Genomic DNA, 21,494 nt, shown 5'->3' with positions numbered 1-21,494 from the left:
AGTTAGGGTTTGTTTTTCAGAAACACTTTTTCTTTTGTCTTACCTGCCTGTCAACATATATTTCCATACCTCTGCGCGTCTGCTCCCACAGACGTCATGTCATCAGTGCTTTTCGTGAGGCTATGTAGAGCTGTAGACAGACTGAGCTCCACAAAAAAACAGCAGCCGCCTTTTACAGTTCCTCCTGAACCAAAACCGTGAGCTTATGCTGCCTTCACGCCATGTCGTAGCTGTAATTAGAAGAGGTCAACCTGTGATGTTCGTACTTTGGAGCTGTTCACACCCTCCGACTCTGAATTATGCACTTCTATAATGCAAAATGAATCTGCAGAAGTCAGAGCTTGTTGTTCACATTCATTATTATTGTAATGTTATGTGCTTTAAATCATGAGGTAATTTAAAATGATTTAAACGCTTCGCAGACTTTGCTCTTCGTGTGTTTTAGAGGAGGCGTGGCTTTGGAGAACGCTCTGAAGGGAGGGTGGGGTCTATTGTATTTAAAGCTAGCTTGCTATTGCTAGCCTCTCCGAAATTGCCTACACTACCTTTAACATTGTCACTTATATTAACAAGCTAAAACTATTAAAAAATATTTTGTTCCATTCCATTGTTCTTCTTCTAGCTGTTATTGAACACAAACTGCTTTTGCTAGGTGTAGAGCTGGGGCTGCACTGCCTCCAGAAAATAAGCTTCACACGGAGGTGGTACTTTAAGCTTTAATAGCTTCTTATGAAATGTATTTAAAGGTCAGAGGGCATGAATTGTTACTTTGCCTTAATGTTTATGCTAATGTATTCAATTTTTATCTTATTGTTTTGTTTATATACAAAATTGACATTAAATAAATAGGCCTAATCTTAATGAATAGCTCTGTAGCTCTCTTTGCACTATATTTATTTGAAATGTATGTTTATGCAGCTGCTTTTATTTCTGTAATTACATGGAAAAGTCTGGCATCTTTTACACAGGCACTTTAGCGAGTTCTTGCGCAGCCATTATTTCTGTAAGTACCAGATCGAGGTGCTGACCAGTGGCTCTGTGTTCCTGGCGGACATCCTTTTCTGCGAGTCAGCCCTCTTCTACTTCTCTGAGGTGAGGATGCTTATGCTTACTCATGACTGACCAACAGACATCTACCTCTTAGCATATTTAAAGGAATTGTGAATATGGTCTTCCGATAGTTGTTTCCCAAAGTTTTTTGCAATACAATATGAACAAAATAAGTACATTGTACTTATTATTTGATGTAAGTACATTGTAGTTGAGGCCACCTAATATAAAGCGGGGCCAATATTTCTGTATTTCATTCCTATATGTAATATTTCATAGATACAGTAGATGTTAAATAATATAGAAAGGGCTGTACTTTTTAACTGCACGTTAAAATTGTATTTAAGTGTTTTAATAGTTCAGCTATTAGGTGTCCTGTTAGAACACACTTTGAAGTTAAATTTATGCATAGAGCTGTATAAGCACAGGAAATATGCTGAGTGCGACAATCTGCCCAAAACCTGTTTCTAAAAGGCAGAATTCACTAAAAGTGCAAGTGTGCGTAAAAGTTGATGGATTTCTGATCCAAGTACATTTGAAGTGCCATGGGATTATAAAGTGGGATTGAAACCTAATTCAAAGTGTGTGTGTGTGTGTGTTAATATAGTACATGGAGAAGGAGGATGCAATGAATGTGCTGCAGTTCTGGCTGGCTGCAGAAAACTTTCAAGATCAGTTGGCTGCCAAAAAAGGCCAGTATGATGGACAGGAAGCCCAGAATGATGCCATGATCCTCTATGACAAGTATGTCCTATCTGAAATTCAGTATAATTTCTTTTGATACACTATTTCTGCCTAGATTTAGGGATGGATCAGGATGGTCAACTAATTTACAAGTCATCAAATTATCATATTCTCAGTGAATTGAGTTTACATTATTTTTTTATTTATTTTTTTAACATTTAATTTCCACTATATAGTAACTTGTCTCAATGTCTAAAATATAACTATAATGACCTTAAATGACCCTTATATATTTTTTTGTAAAGGGGTTATGAACTGCATTGTTTTATGATGTTTCCTGGGGTGCACTTATAATGTTAAAATGCCTTTTACATAAAAATTTGTCATAATTTATAAATAAAAGGCATTTTTCCTACCTTGATTTTAGCCTCTGCTCCGAACGCTGTTTTAAAGGGCGTGTACGCTGGGAGACTTCAGTGTAAACTCCCACTGCTAACGTCTTTCCATTTGAAATAGTATTACTCTCTCTTTTAGAGCGTTTTTATTATTACAGCTCTCATGGTTAACTAATCTTGAAAAGATCTATGGCATTATTTTAAGATCCTGGCATGAAAGGTTGCAGTGATGATCATTGTAGCCGATCATGAAAGCTCATGAAAGCAGGATTTTGTCATTGCAACTCAGTTTCTGTACAGTAACGAATGCTTTCATCTTCACTAACAGTGCTAACCTGATATAGTTAAAAGATTCGTTGAATAAAACTTGAATCACTGATAAACTTGCTCTGTTTGATTGACAGCTGCAGCGCGCGCTGCTCCAATGATTGCAAAGGTAGCTTTCTTTGATCGCTTTCTTTATAGAATTTAATTACTGTTAACTGTATAACAGAATATTTTCATCCTAAGAGAAACAACGCAAGTTGGAGTTTAGTCACTGGTTTGATTTACTGACACACAGACAAAGAACATCTGACTATACATGAATCATTACATTTCAGATCAGACATTAGAATGAACACGGTTACTTACATGTTGTATTACTGTCGAACCCAGGCACTGTACAATATTTTGTAATCCTCAACATCATGTTTATTGCTTGGTAGCTCGATTTGGTTAACACTAGGCCTATGTTACTTTAGGCTACCTATTTTAATTTCACCATGTCATGTGTGAATCGGTGGGCAGGGCTACACAGGCAGTGATGAAGTAGGCATTGATCATCTTCAGCAGAGGCGGTGCTTGCCTCCCTTTGACGTCATAGATCCCTACTTTGAAAAAACTGTAATTTGCTGGCCCTGTTGTCAATAAAAGCTTTTATTGGACTAACTAAGTTTTCAGTTCTGAAACTTACAGGATATTCTTACAGTATGATGATCTCTTATATGCCAAAAGCTCAAAGAAAATTGTATTTCTAAGTTCATGACCCCTTTAAAGAAGTCTCTTCTGCTCACCAAGGCTGCATTTGTTACCAACAATACAGTAAAAGAATAATATTGTGAAATTTTACAATTTAATATAATAATGTAATTTATTCCTGTGAGGCACAGCATCATTGCTTCAGTCTTAGGTACAATGTGAGCCTTCAGACATGATTCTAATATGCTGTTTTGATGCTCAAGAAATATTTATTATTATCAACATTGAAACCAGTTTTGCTGCTTTATATTTCTGTGGAAATGTAATACATTCCCTGTTTCCCACAGTATTCTTTGATAAATAGGTGGTTAAAAACAATAGCATATATTTGAAGTAATTTTTTGCAACAATGTGAAAGTCTTTGGTGCATTCTTGTTGAATAAAATTATTTATTTATTTAAAAGAAAATCTTACTGACCCCAAACTTTTGAATGGTACTAGTGTGTTAGCAAGCATGCCTGATGGGTTTATGGTAGACATGACCCTAAATCAGCATTTTAATACAGAGCTTCCTTATGACCAACTAGTCAATCAGGCATCCCACAGGCCTGTCGATTTGCAATTATTCAAATCCTTATGCATGTGTCAAAAGCATAACCATTACTCTAGGTAGACAGAAGACATGACAGTTCATATTTTCTCCTTAGGTATTTTTCACTCCAAGCCACAAATCCATTGGGTTTTGGTGACTCTGTACGGATGGAAATCGAATCCAATATCTGTCGAGAAGGCGGACCTCTCCCAGACTGCTTCAACACTCCACTAAGACAGGCCTGGACCACCATGGAGAAGGTGGGTTATGTCACCTCAATAGTTTTATGTAAATGTGTGCAAAAATGATAAAGGTGGTAGGTTGTATTAAGAAGGAAAATCCTATTGAAGTTTTCTTTTCCTTGTCAACCTCAGGTTTACATGCCAGGCTTTCTGTCAAGCAACCTTTACTACAAGTATTTGAGTGACCTTATTAACTCTGTACGGGTGGACGAATTCATTGGAGGAAATGCCAACACTCCGAACCAGGGCTGGACCCAGGAATGCGACCGCAACGTCACAGAAGGGTCACAAGCCCAGGTGAGTCACTGGTTTGATGGTGGTGCAAAAGGCCACATTGCTCATTTTGCTCATCACATTGCTTATTTTGTATAATAATACAAGGATTCTTCAAGAAAATGGTTGCAAATATGAGTAACTTTGTCCTGATAATATCCCAAAATGTTTTCACTTCTAGTTTCAGCAAGGTACTAAAAAAGCAGCAATCAAGATCCTGAAGAACTTTGATGAGGCGATAACGGTGGACATCGCCAGTCTGGACCCTGAGTCTCTCTACCAGAGACCATATGCTGGGTGAGTCAAGGTTTGAAACCACCATAATACACTTCCATTAGGGCTGGATGGTATGACGATATACAGTATAATGAGGCTACGATATAAAGTGTCTAACGTTAGAAAAGGGGCCCCTCTCAGACAGCATGCAATCCCAAATTCAGTTCTCTTTCATGGCTTAAATGGTCAAATACACACACAATTATGTCAAAATATCCATCGTGTGGAGTTTTCTCAAACACTGTCGGTTATTTCTTAAGTAAATGTAAACTGTTTTAAAGTGTTTTAAAAGCGGATGTGTGTCAGTATATTCAGTCCTTACATTCGGTTTTAAAGTAACAGTAGCCTTATACACCTTCTATTTCATTAATGTTAATCAAACAACAAAATACACAGAATATCATTCACTGCTCTTGACTGAATAACTTTTTTTTCATCTTTAATAAGAATCAGTTTACATTAGGGCTGCACGTTTTCAAGTTTTTCATTAACCGTTAACCGAGGCCCTTAGCGGTTAATACTTGGTTAACCATAGTGTGCGTCAGGGTTATTTTTAGCTTATTAATTTGACGACCACCATCTCCGTAGTGAACGCGCCTATAGAGAAATGCACTTCATGGATTACACAATCAGAGAGTAGCCTATTTTTTTTCGTTTTAAATTGTTAAAAGACATTTCAAGTTTCTATTAAGATCTATTTCATGTCTGCGAGGCGTACGCTGAGTTTCGTTAAATTAGGATGAGATGCGCTCCAGTTCACGAGCAATGCGAGTGGCCGCGAGGGCGCCTGCACGATTAGAGCATGTAACGTTAGTAAAATATGCAGCCGAGAATGATTCACACAGACAGCGTTTGACTCGCGCGGCTGATGAGCCTCTCCCGGCAGAGAGTTCAAGCATCTGTGGACTCGTCCCTTCAGCTCTGGCCATCTTGCTTTCAGTCCGCGATCAGCTTTTTTGTTTTCTTCATTACAGTTAAAGTAACGTCTGCTTTTCTCTAGTCATTCACAAGTTTCTCACTTCAAACTTTCTTTCTTCTGATCCGTTATGCACAGCGCGCGCGGCTCCCGCTCTGCTTCTGCCCTAATGCGACTTTTAGTCCAGTGCGACGTGTTATTTTCCTCTTCATGACGCATATTTTGACTGATGTGACTCATACTCCGGAGCAACTTATAGCCTGAAAAATGCGGTAAGCACTGCATTGCAATACTTGCATTTCGCCCCGTCACTCTCATTTTTAAAGTGCTCCCACGCTTTCTTTGCCCGCTTAGAAAGCGGGTCATGACTTCTTCTTGTGGATACTACCCTAACCCTATGGATACTACAAATGTCTGGGAGCGCTCTGGCGGTCTCTAGGGGTGCAAACATATATTACAACTAAATTCAAGGCACGTCATTGACGCCACTTAACCGAGCAAAATGTTTCACTCGGTTACGCAATTTTTAACGGTTAATCGGTCAATCGGTTAACCATGGACACCCCTAGTTTACATTTAATTTGTACTAAAAAGACACTACATTGTTTTATTTTTACATTTGATTATTCTTTTTCTGCAGTATTTCTTACTTGTTAAATAAACCTACTGTGCGTGAAAGTTTATTTAATCTGTTGCTTTGTTCTATTATTTCTTCCTATTGTTTATATTATTTGCTGTTCTTATTTTAAATATCTAAAATAAAATACAGGCATGTGATCAGCTAAAGTCAAAGAACCTGAACCGCCCACCCCATGCTATTATTATTACTATTATAATTATTAAAAATATTCTTATTTTAATATAAATACTAAAGAAATATCTTATACTGTTGAACTATAAAATTATAACATAATATTTAATAATGACAATCATAATATAGTATAATACACTGCCTAGCCCCGAAAATGTCACAGTTTGGATTTAAATCGGCAAATGCTTTAGAGTCTATGACTGAATCATTATTGCAGTGATTATTATGATTGTAGCTTCTAACCCTAATTGATGGAGTGTGTAGATTTTAATTTCTTAAACTATCATGTAGGAAGACACATCATGGTCATATTCCAGGATGACAATGTCAAGATTCATCAGCTCAAACTATGAAAGAATGGTTGGGAGGCATTTTCACTCATGAATTGGCTCCTCTGAGTCCAGACCTCAAATTCATTGAAAGTCTTTGGGATGTGCTGGAGGAGACTTCACAGAGTGCTGGACTCTTGCAGTGTCAATACAAGATCTGGACCAAAAATGTGTGCACCTCTTGATGAAAATAAATAGTTTATGAAATGAAAATCTCCATCAATTAGGGTTAAAAGAACTGTCTGCAACCATATTTATTCTTATTTAAGCTAAAAAACTTTATTCAGTCTAGAGCAGTAAGTTATGTTCTCTTTTGTTTGAGTCACATTAATGACAAAACAGCAGGTGAGTTATTAGGCTGCTGTCACTTTATGACCAAACGCACACATCCATTATACTGATACACACCTGACTTGAGACTGGCTTTGCATGAATACTCCACACAATGGCCATTTTGACATAATTGCGTGTGTATTCAACAATTAAATTACAATAAGACGTGAAAGAGAGCTGAATTTGCAAGCGCATGCTAAAAGACACGGCTTTCTGTGCGCACAGTCTGCCAGTGAGCAGAGCACCGCAGCCTTACTTTTCATGATGTATAGTGCTTATACTTATTTTCATTATCAAGCACATCCTACTATTTATATTCGCATTAAAAATACGTTTTTTTTTTTTTTCATGGTCCGATTGGGCCCGCAAATAAAAGATCCATATTGTTGAGGTTTTGGTATTATACAAAAAACACTGAGATCCAGATTCAGTGTTTCTTGCTTTCATCTCAGAAGAATGACCTTTGGAAAGGTGAATGAGCTGGGCCAGTTCATCAGAGAGGCCGAGCCAGAACCAGATGTGAAGAAGTCCAAGGGTAGGAGACACGCACACGCACACGCGCACACACACACACACACTTTCTCCTCTCTCACTGAAACACACTTGCGCGTATTGTGAGTTGATTCTTAGTTATGACTTATGGTGAAGTGCTCTTGTAGTCTTCAGTTTGAGCACGGAGAGAGAGTTGCCATGGCGATAAGTAGCCGGTTATGTGGGGTGATTGTGGTGAAGTGCGGTGGAAAGGAGGATTCACTGCTTTGTCCAGCTCACTCACTCACTCTCGCTATTTCCTTTCTAACAGGTTCCATGTTTTCTCAAGCAATGAAGAAATGGGTGCAGGGAAACTCAGATGAGGTGAGCACCTGCTTATTGCAGTCATATGTGCCCTCTTTTATGATGTCTTTTTAATCAGTGGTAATTGATTTAAGCTCATTGTTTTTTGCGTCAGGCACAAGAAGAGATGGCATGGAAGATTGCAAAGATGATCGTAAATGATGTCATGCAGCAGGGACACCATGGAAGCCCTGAAGTAAAGTCAACAAAAGTGCATAATATTATTTGTCTTCGCATTAATGCTTGTTGAACTTAGGGGATAGTTGGCCCAAAAATGAAAATTCTGTCATTTAATCACGCTGTTCCAAACCCAGACTTACTTTCTTCGGTGGGAAACAAAGGTGATTCCTCAGAATGTTTATGCTCCTCATTTCCATAGTGATGCACCAACATATACTTTTTTACCCAAAAATGTAAGTTTTAATTTATCCGAAAACCAAAAGTTTCAGTTTTTAAATTAAACTAGTCATCGTAAAGTTCTTCAGCTGGCTCTCTATATTTTAGCTGAAGACATTTTATATATTTAACATGCATAAATTGTTTTGGTAACGGTGAGTACGACCACACTTTTTACCTGTTGTAGCTGTGCACAAAATAGACACTGCATTATCAGAGAAGTGCATACTAAACATCACTTTTAGTCAATGATTTTGGTCCTCCAAATCTATTTTTGAAACTGAATATTTGTTTTCAATTCAGTTTTTATTTTATTTTGGTGCATCATTTATCAAACAGTGAAGGTGAGCCGAGACAGAAGCTGTCAATCTTTTCAAAAAACACAAATATAGCAGCAAGTTCAAAGGTGAGTTAAGAAGTGTCAAGTAAAGTTTGACATCAGCTGTGCCAAATGACATTACATTAGCTCTGTGGAATGCTTGATTCTTAAAGGTTAGTCACAACCGTCTAGCCTAGAAATCTAGACGCACCCTAGCGGCAGCAAATCTAATCTACCCGCGAGTGTCGTCTAGCAACTCTCAAATCACTTCTGAGCTGTAAACGCGAAACTCTGGGCTGGCCAGTCACATCGTGTGTAGAGTCGGTGGGCGGGGCTTAACATAATGACGGCTGAGTTGCGTTTGCGTGCTTCTAATAAACACAGAAACTGGCGAACGGCGGTCTTTCGAATCGGTTGTTTGTAGCGCTATCCAATTGCATGCACACCGTGCAGAGGGAGTTTGAAAGACAACCGTTTATCCCGCCCCTCGGATTGAGCCCTGTCAATAGTGAGTTTCCAGACCAAACATCTTGATGTGGGTCTGGCTTGTCAGGCTAACAACCGTCATCAATAAAATATTGTTTAACAGATGGCTCTTCCGGGTATCTGAAGCTGGTGCTTCTTTCATGTCTCTCATATCACTCCTCACGCTCTGTGAAATCAAATTAATTTATTCTTTTCAAATAAATATTTAATTTCCAAGTAATTTATTTTCTGAAAATCTGTTTAATAAGTGGTATGACTTTACTACATTATTCCTTAAATGTTCATCTTGTTTGTCCATCTAGACTCTGGTTGCTTTCACACCTGAGCGTTTGTTTCAGAACCTGGTGCGTTTTCTCCCTTATTTAAGCGGATTGCGCTTCTCTGTCTCTTGATTCCTGCTCTAACCGCATTATAACATTCGTAGTGTGTCTTGAAACAGTTCACCTCTAGACAGCGCTGGAAGATCCAGAGAGAGTGTTTGAATTTGCTGCAGTATTCATGCAAATGTTGTATATAATTTAACAGCGGGAATGACGGATACATTCGTATAGTAGTGTTTGAAATAAAACCAGAATAAGCTCATGGAGCAAACTTGTCAATCAACTTGATGGATGACGCAGAGGAAACTCTGACCAATAGGAGGACAGTTGAATGATTTGAAAAGTTGCTTTGTGAAAGCGATCTGAACCAAGAAGAAAATGCAACATTGCAACCAATAAATGCCCCTAATTCTGAAAAAACAACACATGATGTGTGAAAGTGTGAAAACGCCCACAAAGCTTTTTGCTAGGAACTGTTTTACTTTGCGGGAGCTTTGCATTTAGTGAGCTAATACAATTTGAATTCAATCAATAATAACAAATCAATATGTTATGTCTATTTATTTCCTTAGGTAGGCATGCACTAAACGTGATAATGTACATCCAGCCGGTTATCGCTTGTCTGGGTTTATTTTGCGATAACTGGCTTGATGTAAATGATGCACTTCTTAATTCTTGGATGGCGCATTACAAACCACAATACAAATATTCAAATATTTAAATATTCAGAAATGCACATTTTCCTTGTTCGTCATTTTGCCGACCCAATCAGTTTAGGCTTAATAGAAGAAAGTCTTGCAGGTTTGGAACCAAGTGAGAGTGAGAAAATGATGCCAGATGTTTCATTTCTTCGCCTTTTTAAATGGTTATTGTGTGTTAGTAGCCAATTTAGGCTTCTTTTAGGCCCTGTTTACACCTGGTATTAAGATGTTTTGGTCGATCGGATCTCAAGTAGACAAAGGAGACACATTCCCGTGGCACATTTACACCTGGTGTTTTAATCTGTCTGTTTTGTCCACTTTCAACCACTTTTGTCCTGATTTCTTCAAGGGGATTGTCTATGGACAGGTAAATGTGTGGATTTTTTTCCAGATCTTTTGATCTAATGGACAAAAGAACCTTGCACAATTTACATATGTACGCAACCGGAGATGACAGAAAAACATACGGAGAGCAGCAGATTTAGTTTCTTCTCTGACAGCCGCAAGACCAGTTGAACACTGAGTGTGTGTGTGTTAGAAATCAGGAATGGTGAGAGAACATTTTGCCTGGTACGTTTTTCAAATCCCGTCTGTCTAGCACGCTTCACATAATTTTTACACATGAAGTCAGTAGCCTGTGAGTAAGCGGTCTTACAAATGCATTCGACCACATGAATGTGTTTTCGATTACCTCTAGAAGTGGTTGAAAGGAGACAAGCTCAAAATGTTTTAGACCCCCGTTTACACCTGTATTTAGCATTATCCACTTGTGATCCGATCGACCAAAACGCATCTTAAAGGGATAGTTCACCCAAAAAAGGTACATTCTGTCATCATTTACTCACCCTCAAGTTGTTCCAAACCTGTATGAAATTCTTTTACTGCTGAACACAAAAGAAGATTTTTGGAAGAATGTGTGTAACCAAGCAGAGATAGAGAGCAACCATTGACTACCATAGTAGGGCGGAAAAAATAGTCAATGGTTGCTCTCTCTCTGCTTGGTTACACACATTCTTCCAAAAATCTTCTGGGTGAACTATCCCTTTAATACCAGGTGTAAACAGAGCCTTAGGATCTCAGGCATACTTCTGTAGGTGCAAAGGAAGGTTTGATTCTCTGAGTCTGAATCTCTTGAGAAGCTGTGCAGAATCTGATCTGTTCTGTTTTCACCAGCTATGAGCCTGTCGTTCAGTGTGGAAGCAGCTCGTGCCCTCCCTCCTGACGCCCAAACGACCTGAAGACGATCACAGAGCTGAACTGCGTTAACATATCAGCGAGGACCGAAAGAGGCATTCCGTGACTTCCTGCATGTGTTTTTGTGTGAGAGCGTGAGTGTTTAGATTCGCACACTAATAGCCAAAATCCAATTTCTGTATGATCCATCCCATCATTTCTAGGACTCGGAAGGATTTGTGTTGATTATTTGAAGAGGAGCTAAATGAGTTAAAGTACAGGCGTAAACAAACAAGCGAGCGCTGTTACAGAACAAGACTGACTGAACATGGACACAAGCTGTGGAGTTTCAAAAACCACCTGCTGTTGCGTTTCGCTCTTACCATGTCGACCAACAGGAAGCACACAGGATTCTGAACAGGAACTGGTCTACAAAGTGGCGGTGACTAGTTCACTAAGATTTTTCCTTCCTCATCTTAGTTCTTATCTCACACTTCTCTTTTATCTTTCTTTTTCGTTCACCTTTTTAAAGAGTGGCTATGAAGTGCTTAGGCCCTTTTTTTTTAGTACAAATAAAGAGAAAAACTAAATGCAGAAATCCCCAAGGTGGCTAGGCTATGTACAGTTTTATGGTATGCCATAGTGGATGCAAGTCAGTCAGTGTCTGAGACTGTTCTCTCCCTCTCTCATGGAGCTGAAGTGACTGATGTGAAACTGGAATGGGAGCTGGAGAACGTTCCCTGACCGCAGAACTCCATCTAAAACCTGATTCTAGACTGTAGAGATAAACAAACAGAACTGCAATGTTTATCCCCATTCTATATAAATGTGGATTCCTGGTTTACCGCCATATATTAATGTTAGTTATTTTTATGGTGATTGTCTTTTTCTTTTTCTTTTGTATGATATGTCAAAACTCTGTCTAAGCAAATCTCAATGATGACTGTTTTTGAAATGCGTACTTGGACATGAAGTTATTGCTTTGGACCTCATTGAGATGTGGACGAGAAACAGGCAAATGACTTTTGGTACTATGTACCACTAATATGTTTTCAGACATATATGTGTACTTAATCTATAATATATTTAAATGTGTTTGATTTAAATACATATAATGTTGAAACGTCCCTTGACGCAGTGTTTTTCTTTTGTTGGTCTAGGCAGGATCGATATCCTCTCTGAAACTGGATTTGTGTATGCATCGAGCATAACTCGATTAAAAATTAAGAGAAAATAAAGTGACACCAAAGTCAAAATTTTAGGCATGAAAAGCATGCATCAAACACTTCAGCAGAAATTAAGTTGTGAAAGGTTGCCATTGGTTAGTGTTTTTGCATTGACCAATAGGTAGAAAGTTAAATACAATTTAACATTTTAGAGAAAAAATATTTGAAATATTTTGCTTTCTCTCACAAATGTTTTGAAATATTGTTTTGCTTTCCACCTCAGCTTTATTCCATCACAAAGGTTTTGAAGGAAAATGCAAAAGCATTAAAATACACTCACTAGCCACTCTATTAGGTTCACCAGGCTAGTACCGGGTTGGACCCCCTTTTGACCTCAGAACTGATCTTATCATGTTCAAGAAACCAGTTTGAGATTGTTTGAGCTTTGTTCTGAAGATTTGATGCGTTTTCCTGCTGGAAGTAGCCATCAGAAGATAGGAACACTGGTTATAAAGGAATGGACATGGTCAGCAACAATACTCAGGTAGGCTATCGCATTTAAACAATGCTCAGTTTGTATTGAGAGCCCCAAAGTGTGCCAAGAAAATATCCCCCACACCATTACACCACCATCACCAGCCTGAACTGTTGATACAAGGCCGGATGAATCCATACTTTCATGTTGTTTATGCCAAATTCTAACTATACCATCGAGACTGATCAGACCAAGCAATGTTTCTACAGTCTTCTATTGTCCAATTTTGGTGATCCTGTGCAAATTGTAGCCTCGGTCTCCTGTTCTTAGCTGACAGGTCTGCTGCTATATCCTGTCTGCGTTAAGGTTTGGCGTGTTGTTTGTTCAGAGACACTCTTTTGCAGACCTTGGTTGTAACAAGGGTTCTGTAAACCCTAGCGATTGTTGTTCTTGCAAATCCCAGTAGATCAGCAGTTTCTGAAATACTCAGACCAGTCCATCTGGCACACAACCATTCTACATTCAAAGTCACTTAAAGGGATAGTTCACCAAAAATAAAAAATCCTGTCATGAATTACTCCCCCTCATGTCGTTCCAAACCCGTAAGACTTTCCGGGCATCTTCGGAGCACAAATAAAGAGATCTTTATGATGAAATCTGAAAACTTTCTGTCTCTCCATTGACAGTTAGACTACCACTTTAACGCTTCAAAAAGTTCCTTTAGAGTTCATTAAACTAATCCATATGAATTGAGCGGCTTCGTCCAAATATTATAAAGAGACAATAGTTTTATTTGATGAACAGATTGAATCTTTTATTCACATTTAAACTTTGATCAATGAACAAAAACAGAAGCTCAACTGAACCTTGACATGCAAGAACATACCTCATTGGTAATAGCCTAACCCTAAATTCAATCTGTTCATCAAATAAAGCGATCGTGTCTCTTCAGAAAATTTTGACTAAACCTCTCAATACATTTCGATTCGTTTTTCAATCTCTTTATGAGATTTTTGAAGCGTCAAAGTGGTAGAGCCAATGGAGGGACAGACAGCACACAGATTTCATTAAAAAGATCTTCATTTGTGTTCTGAAGATGAACGAAAGTCGTACGCGTTTGGAACGAAATGAAGGGGGAGTAATTAAGTACAGGATTTTTATTTTTGGGTGAACAATCCCTTTAAATCACCTTTCTTCCCCTATCTGATTGCTTCAGCAGATCTCCCCGACATATTTTGCATGCCTAAATGGATTAAGTTACTGACAATAGAGATATTTGCGTTAACAAGCAGTTAGCATTATAAAGTGGCAGGTGGGTGTATCATTTTAGGAAAGTTTTTAGCCAATGAAATATATTACATTTAACATAACTTGAAAAACTGATAGAAATTTTCACGGCGTTTGTGCTCATGCATTCAATACTATGTTCCCATTCTCATAGTCGCCTACAGGTGAAAAGTCCATGGCATGTCACCACCAGAGGGCAGTGTAAGACACGATACACTTACACTGTTTGGAAACGGATCACTTCAGAAAACTAATACGATAGCTCAAATACGAATCATACCTGTTTTTATTGTTGTTTACGTTGTTATACATTTTTATTGCTGGATTACGCTTTACCATCTTATATTTAATAATGTGCTTTTATGAGTGCGAGTTGAGGTTAGGCAGGCGAATGAAACGCAGCATTGAAAACTATGGTGGCATGTGAGCTTGAAACTTGAGGGGTTTCGTTTTTTTTTTTTTGGGGGGGGGGGGGGGGGGGGGGGATAAAAAATGTATGTGATTCGGATTTTCATGAATCAAACTCGTCTGAACACCTTGGCAGGGGCGGTGACGCCCACGTCCATGTGACTGTGACAGGCTTGTAGCGCAGTAAGTTGTGCTCGCACTCCTGCGGCGCGCGAGCTGCGACTCAGTGCCGAGAGGAAGATGATGGTGGTTGTGTGTGGGCAGTGATTATTTCAAGCGTACAGGATTCAGATATTTACTACATAGTGAGCACCTGCTGGTGGCTGCTCAGCTGAGTGCTTGAGCTCTGGGTGTGACGGTTGTCTATTGTCCTCCACCTGCCTCCTCTCAGATGAATTAACTGGAGTATCTTCTTTATTAAACTGGATCGTGTTGGAATTACATTTAACTGTAAAGTTGCGCGTGCATATGTTCACTAGTTCACTGTGGTGCATCTGTCTCTTCGTGGCACTCGGTAACTCATGTGTTTATGTGATTATTAGTGCTCATCTGCTGTCACACAGTGAGTGAGCGCGCTCCAGATGCACGCGCTGTTTGATCGGAATTGGAAAGGGCTGGGAATCGATCTGTCTCCGGTCTCGTTACCCCACGTTGCCGTGAGGATGTTCAGCTGTGTCGGGTGTTTTTGGGTGCTCCTGTCCTCCGCCCTGGTCGCTGTTTGCAGTTTCAGTTTCATCTCTCCCGCATGGATAGTGAAGGACCACCTGAAAAACAAGGACTCCGTGAGTTTCGGGCTCCTGTGGCACTGCTCCGAGTCTATGGATCATATGTACAGATGTTACACCTTCGGCGGGCTGGGCAAATTTCAAGAGATTCCTTCAAGTTCTTGGCAGGTAGGCTGGATATGAATATGACTTAAATAAGAGCACAATGATAAGTATCGAAAATACTAACCCAAAGCGAATGTAAAAATGTTGAGGATACAGCAACTTTTGAATCTAACACAGCCTGAATTACATCAACATCAGCCTGTATGGCTCGTGCACAAGCAACAATCGCACTTTTCTGTCCCAGGCTAAAAACAAACAAACAACAACAACAAAAAAAAAGTATGCTTTTATTCATTTTATTTTTAGTTTTAAAGAATAGATTAAAACGTATAAAAAGTTAGGCTATTTATTTATTATTATTTTTTTGTACTTTAATGTCATTTCCACTATTTTTAGTATTTACATGTTAAATTTGGACTTGTTCTCCATCCAGACTTTAAATTTGCCTTCACAGTAAATTCATAAAAAGTTTTCAAATCAGTGAAATTCTACTTTAAAAAGTAACTTTTTGGCTATTGTGACAGTTTAAACATCAGAAATGTCATTTTGAGTTTTTATGGGAACACTTTATTTTACTACAAGTACTTACTAAAGTAATAACAGTAAATTATGCATAATTACAGCTAACCCTAAACCAAACCCTAATCCATAACTCTATAGTAATATTACATTAATATTACTCTGTACTTATTTGCATAGTACAGTGTAACTACCCCAGCAAGCAATTTAATCGTAATGTAAGTTATTTAAGTGTTTTAGTTTAAAATAGGTCTAATAGCGCCCAAACCACCTGATAGGCTAAAACACAGCAACATTTGGGCTGTCAGAGAAAACTGACATCTACTCTTAACCCAAGAATAGAATAGTCATTGAGAACATGAACATGTTAAAGAAATAAAACCAATCACCTTATAATCACTGTTGACTTTGCTTACATGATGGAATATCATACATCTTGCAAGTTATTGCAACATTTAACTAAATTCAAGGTTATGAATTTAGTAACCTAGTAACCCCCCCCCCTCTTTTTCTTAAAAATCCCGAGCGTACCTATAGTGTCATTTTGCCAAACCTCTGACTTTTTCTCCAGAAAGTGATGCAATTTTCATAACATCACACACAGTATCAAGAATCTGCATCATCACACATTACCTCAAGCTAGATTATTCCTCTTTGTTGGTTGTTCAAGTCCATGATCAATCTTTATTCTAAACACTATGTAATTAATGTTTGGTAATGCTTTATTTTAGTGTCATTGTTACACGTTACATGTAACTACTGTATTGAATTATGCATAACTACATGCAATTTAACCCTAAACCAAACTCTTATCTTAATCCAAGATAAGAGTTGGTACACATAGGTAATTATTATTACTCAGTACTTAAATGTATAATTACACTGTAATACCGACACCTTAACATAAAGTGTAACCGATTGTGAAGGTGTTTTTGTTATTGTTCTTTTTTCTTTCTTTTTTAATTAGATAGATTTCATAAGTATAAGTGGTCAAAAGTGCCTTAATTGTATAATCACCATTATATTGATCTATACACCGTTATTTTGCTTTGAAACAACATGGATTGTGAAAGGTGCTATACAAATACAGAAATCGCATGGCTTAGATGACTTCTGGCACGTTCCCTCTTCATAATGTTGGAAAAAAAGAGCAAACGTTGCTTATCTCAGTGCAGGACCATGGGAGTTTTTGCTCATTTGACATCCAGTATATAGGTCTATTCTTAGCAGCAAAGTGCAGCAGTCATTTTCAATAATTCAAAGCCCATAAAGCAAGAGTTGAAATGGGAGCAACGCTGATCAGTCCTACTGGCAAGAATAAAAACATAGTTTTACACAGCCTGTTGAAATTTCCTTTTGCAGAACCTTTACAAATTTTAGTTGCGTCTAAAAACGTGTAAATTTAAAAAAAAGCCATCACCTAAGCAAAGTGATAGAGGTTTAAGATATCCTGAAAGGTTAGTCAAACATGAGTCTGCATCCAAAATCACATACTATATATAGTAGGTTAAAGACAGTATGTGACAAAATAAGCATGTCTGAATTCACAGTAAAAGAGTAGGCAAAATATACTTTGATGACCTACTACTTCCAGTGAGATTCTGAAGTGCGCATACACTTCACTATCCCATGAGGCCACGGGAGAGGATTTATGAATGGCAGTGAGTGAAGCGACACAACCGACACTAGTTGTTCATAATGATAATGACAGAATGGCGAATGTAGTGCTTCCGGATTCATACTAGTTCATACTACACACAGTTCATACAGTTCATACTACACACATTCATACTATATAGAACATACATTTTTAGTGTCCATGAAATTTTAAATAAGTTCCTACTCAGGAGAGTATGTGATTTTGGACTCAGCAAATGTGTTTATCAGACTTTATCGCATTGTCCTTAACACACTCATAGTTGATTTGTCCTTGGGGGACATCTGCCTGTATTTTCAGTGCACTCAGTGCTGCTGTGCAGTTATAATAGCAAACATATCATATTACTCTGTCTTATATAAAATGGCCAAAAGGTGCATCTTTTATTTCACACTGTTAACTGTTCGATTCTCTTTGTTTCATCTTTGACCCATTTTCAGTGAAAGCACACTATAAAGTATAAACACATTGTTTTCGATATTGGAACAGTAATTTGTCTCACTGTCAGAATCTCCAAACAAACACATTTCTTAAAAGTGTGAAGAATTTTTTGTGTTTAAATTTGAACCGCATTTGACCTCTCATCTATATTTATTTAAGCTGCGTTGAATTCTTTATGAATCAGTTTGAATTCTCCTTAATTTTTGAATTGTAGTTTTGTCCTTAAACACTAACTGACAACAACAACACTGTCACTCTTTCCTACACACCTGCAGAACTGAAACAGGTTGATTTGCATAAGTGGGAAATGTGGATTTATTGTGATGGATGTGCAAAGTGGGCTCATATTGACAGCTCCTGACATAATAGAGATTTATGCGTGAAATACATGTGAACTAAAAAAGCAGCTCTGTGTGCATTTTGTTAATTGAACAGAATGATACACAAGTTGTTATGAAATATGTCAGATATTATGAAATGATAATAGTGATGGAAAGAAAAGGCAAGAGGAAACGCATTCATTGAAGTTGATGTTCTTCTTTTTACACCAGATGTGTTGCTCAATATTCAATTTCTTAAGGGGGGGTCTTTAGACCTGTTGTATTCTAGTCAAGAATTCGTTAAAGGTTTACTTCAGTGATTAGCATATGGCTTTGTATCAGTTGAAACCCTGGAGTATATTCGAATGATTGTGAATGTATGCCGCAAGCGCTGCCGTGATTTCCTCAGCTCTCATCACGAGAGCTCATCAGCTCATTTATGACGTTAAATGTAATCTGACTCCTGCAGCGTTAGTGCTGTGATACTCGCGCGGCGACTCACTCATTATATTGAACACACACGTTCAGTATTTAATTGTAGTGTCTTCTCTAACTCAGTCACAGTAATCCAGTAGCGGTGGCTTTGGGAATGGCCTCACAGGGCAGCGAAGCATTCTGGGAATTGTAGTCTTTCATCCCCATGAGACAAAAATACATTTTCTGTCTTTTCTCAGTCTAGAAGGCACCAAATTCAAAAATAATTTCACATTTCTACTACATTAATGACCCAGTTTAAATACAGATTAATCTTCCCAGTGCTGAAGTACCCTTTTTAATATTTAATAATTTGTCAGGGAGGATCACATTTTTTTGGACATTGAGGATATGTTCAGATTGTTTTCTCAAATCAGATCTTTTTAGGCATACTGTCTTCACTACTAATGGCAGTGATCAAATAAGTTTTGTATCCAGATATTACCAACTTGCTTTGATAATGACGTATACACATGTATGTGACAAGGGTTTTAAAATGGACTCTAGAAAAATGGAGGTACGTTATCTCGCTCTCTAAATAAGGGCCCTGCCGAGTTGCAGTGCAGAACTCCTCTGTCGCACAGGAAAATGCAGAAATCCTTGGACACACAATTTGAACACCATATGAATACTTCCGTGATTTCGCCACCAGCTTTGACATTATCTGTGAGTCACATTAAGAGTGATGCACTTCTATTAGTTGGGTGAAACTAACAGAATGGCAGTTCTTTTCAATTTGGCGTAAAACACTGTTCGTGGACATTCGGTTTGAAATGTTGACTCCTTTGCAGCCTAAAATTTCCACTAAAAGTTTGCTAAGTATTATTTTCTACTTATACATGGTGATATTTGACTCTGATCGGGTGTATCCATAGGAGACTGGGGGACTGGCCTTGGACGGCATCATGCCCATAGTGTTGTCATGGGTACTGACTTCATGGATGCATTTGAAGTCGTCTTTCAGCTAATCCCGAATATATCCACTGATAGATGCCTGCTTTTAAATACTCCAATGTATATCTGTGTAAGGGCTCAAAGACGTCTAACGTTTTTGGAGCATGGATCATTAAAGCCAATCACAGACATAAATGTTGAGCGTGTGAACACAATAGCCAATCAGAGGTGTTTAAAAATTTCAGAGGTGTTCACATTTTTCATTTGAGTCGGTACCCATGACAACACTAATGGCCAGTGCATTATGGGTGTAGAAGTTTTTCTACTTGTTTGGCAAAAGTGAAGACAGACAACAGCCTTTTTTTCTTGGTTTTCTCTAGTCAGGTAGCATCGATTTCTTTCTTTTTTGACTTTCTACTGTATATCCTTTTTTTTGCCAGCAGTGAAGAACCCCTTTAAGCTAATGCACTTCATCCCCCCCTTGCCCTAAAAATACATTTTCGCTGTATTAAATTAAAATGAATGCATGAATAAATTAATCATTTTATTTCCGGTTTCCCAGACCGACATATATACAGTAAATAAATAATAATAAATGTATAGTACAGCTTCTGTTGCTTTGTTTTCAACAGACCTTTTCCATTTTAGATCACACAGATCACAGAAGCCTTCCTCTTGCTCCCATAAACCCTAAAGCTCTCTCTCTCTCTCTCTCTCTCTCTCTCTCTCTCTCTCTCTCTCTCTCTCTCTCTCTCTCTCTCTCTCTGTCTGGAGCACACACAATCTTGTTTCTTATGATTTATGTATGGATAAAACATTAGCATTTGAAAGGAGATATTAATAAATTGCATTTCTTTGATTTTTAGTGGAATTTGAAGGGCGGAGGATAAAGATGTTCCGCCCATACACAAGGCGTTACAGAAGGAAAGAAAGGAATGGATTTGGGAGTATCGTTTGGCAGTGATGTGTGCGTGGCTTCTGCTAAATGCTTCAGTACATAACTGAGTGTACACAGCACTGACTGCTGAATCATTTATTTATGAGCATTGTTGGCCCTGCCATCTTTGTTGTTTTGGAGATAAAGATGTGCGTTTTATAGTTAACTCAGAAACATAATCAAGCTCTTTAAGGTTGATGTGCATAATAATGTTTTCAGTGTTAAATACTTTTGCTTCTCCCAGTTTAATGTGCTAAGACAACTGTAAGTAAACCATTGGTAGGCTGATTACCCAAAAGCATAAACACTGGCTTTGACTTTTGAGTGTCGGATCGACGTGACCTGACCAAAGGCAGGAGGGTGTTTTGAAAACCTCTTTGAAAAGGGTCATTATTGACACTGCACATTTAATTGTCTCTGCAAATTAAAAAAAATTTTTAAGCTCTGTTAATGAGGATTATGAAATAAATTATTATTATCTTGCGTCCATGCACCAACAGCTCATGTAGACAGTGCAGTAATACAACTGCCATGTATTTTGTAATACTTAGAAATCTTAAGTATTATTATATGTATTAAAAGATCATGTCTGACACAAATATGGTTTCAATTTCATTTGGATATAAATAGTATGGTCACATTTATTCTGCAAAATTATTTTGTGTGTGTGTTTTAAATACATGTGAGGCTATTGAATCATTTACACTGATTCTATAAGACCAAAGAATTTAATTCATTATTTTACCTCTAATGGACAACATTAGCTGTTATCCTCACTGGCATCAGATATTCTTGAACTTTGGCACGTTTCTTCAAAATGTCCTGCTGTCCGTGTGTACCAGGTTTGGTAAAGTTTGAACATTGCATTCAAAAGATATACAATAGTCATTATGGGCCACACTAACAAACACATCAGCTTATACAGTGCCTTGCGAAAGTATTCGGCCCCCTTGAACTTTGCGACCTTTTGCCACATTTCAGGCTTCAAACATAAAG

The 21,494-nt window shown here is 38.0% G+C and overlaps 2 protein-coding genes across 4 annotated transcripts in view; both read left to right on the top strand.

The window, feature by feature from the left end:
• The window catches only part of akap10 (A kinase (PRKA) anchor protein 10), a 34,217-nt gene extending 22,000 nt beyond the window's left edge, over positions 1–12,217 (top strand). The window contains exons 7-15 of one of the 3 annotated variants that reach the window (XM_067437735.1): positions 969–1,092; positions 1,658–1,794; positions 3,797–3,941; positions 4,056–4,220; positions 4,378–4,493; positions 7,317–7,396; positions 7,664–7,716; positions 7,811–7,906; positions 11,091–12,217. In XM_067437735.1, the coding sequence (XP_067293836.1) occupies positions 969–1,092; positions 1,658–1,794; positions 3,797–3,941; positions 4,056–4,220; positions 4,378–4,493; positions 7,317–7,396; positions 7,664–7,716; positions 7,811–7,906; positions 11,091–11,096 (922 nt within the window). In that variant the 3' untranslated portion in view covers positions 11,097–12,217. Of the gene's footprint in view, positions 1–968; positions 1,093–1,657; positions 1,795–3,796; positions 3,942–4,055; positions 4,221–4,377; positions 4,494–7,313; positions 7,397–7,663; positions 7,717–7,810; positions 7,907–11,090 lie in introns of all 3 variants that reach the window. The other 2 variants (XM_067437736.1, XM_067437734.1) reach the window with 2 other exon arrangements.
• A 2,353-nt stretch (positions 12,218–14,570) lies between these two features.
• Positions 14,571–21,494, top strand: part of LOC137071732 (LHFPL tetraspan subfamily member 7 protein) — a 238,710-nt gene continuing 231,786 nt past the window's right edge. Inside the window, exon 1 of the mRNA XM_067439928.1 lies at positions 14,571–15,319. Within this exon, the coding sequence (XP_067296029.1) occupies positions 15,008–15,319 (312 nt within the window). The 5' untranslated portion in view covers positions 14,571–15,007. The remainder of the gene's footprint in view (positions 15,320–21,494) is intronic.

Source organism: Pseudorasbora parva, chromosome 3, assembly GCF_024679245.1.
Source record: "Pseudorasbora parva isolate DD20220531a chromosome 3, ASM2467924v1, whole genome shotgun sequence".
Classification (NCBI taxonomy): Eukaryota; Metazoa; Chordata; class Actinopteri; order Cypriniformes; family Gobionidae; genus Pseudorasbora; species Pseudorasbora parva.
The sequence above is the reverse complement of the archived record's forward strand: the minus strand, read 5'-3'. Positions and strand labels throughout refer to the sequence as shown.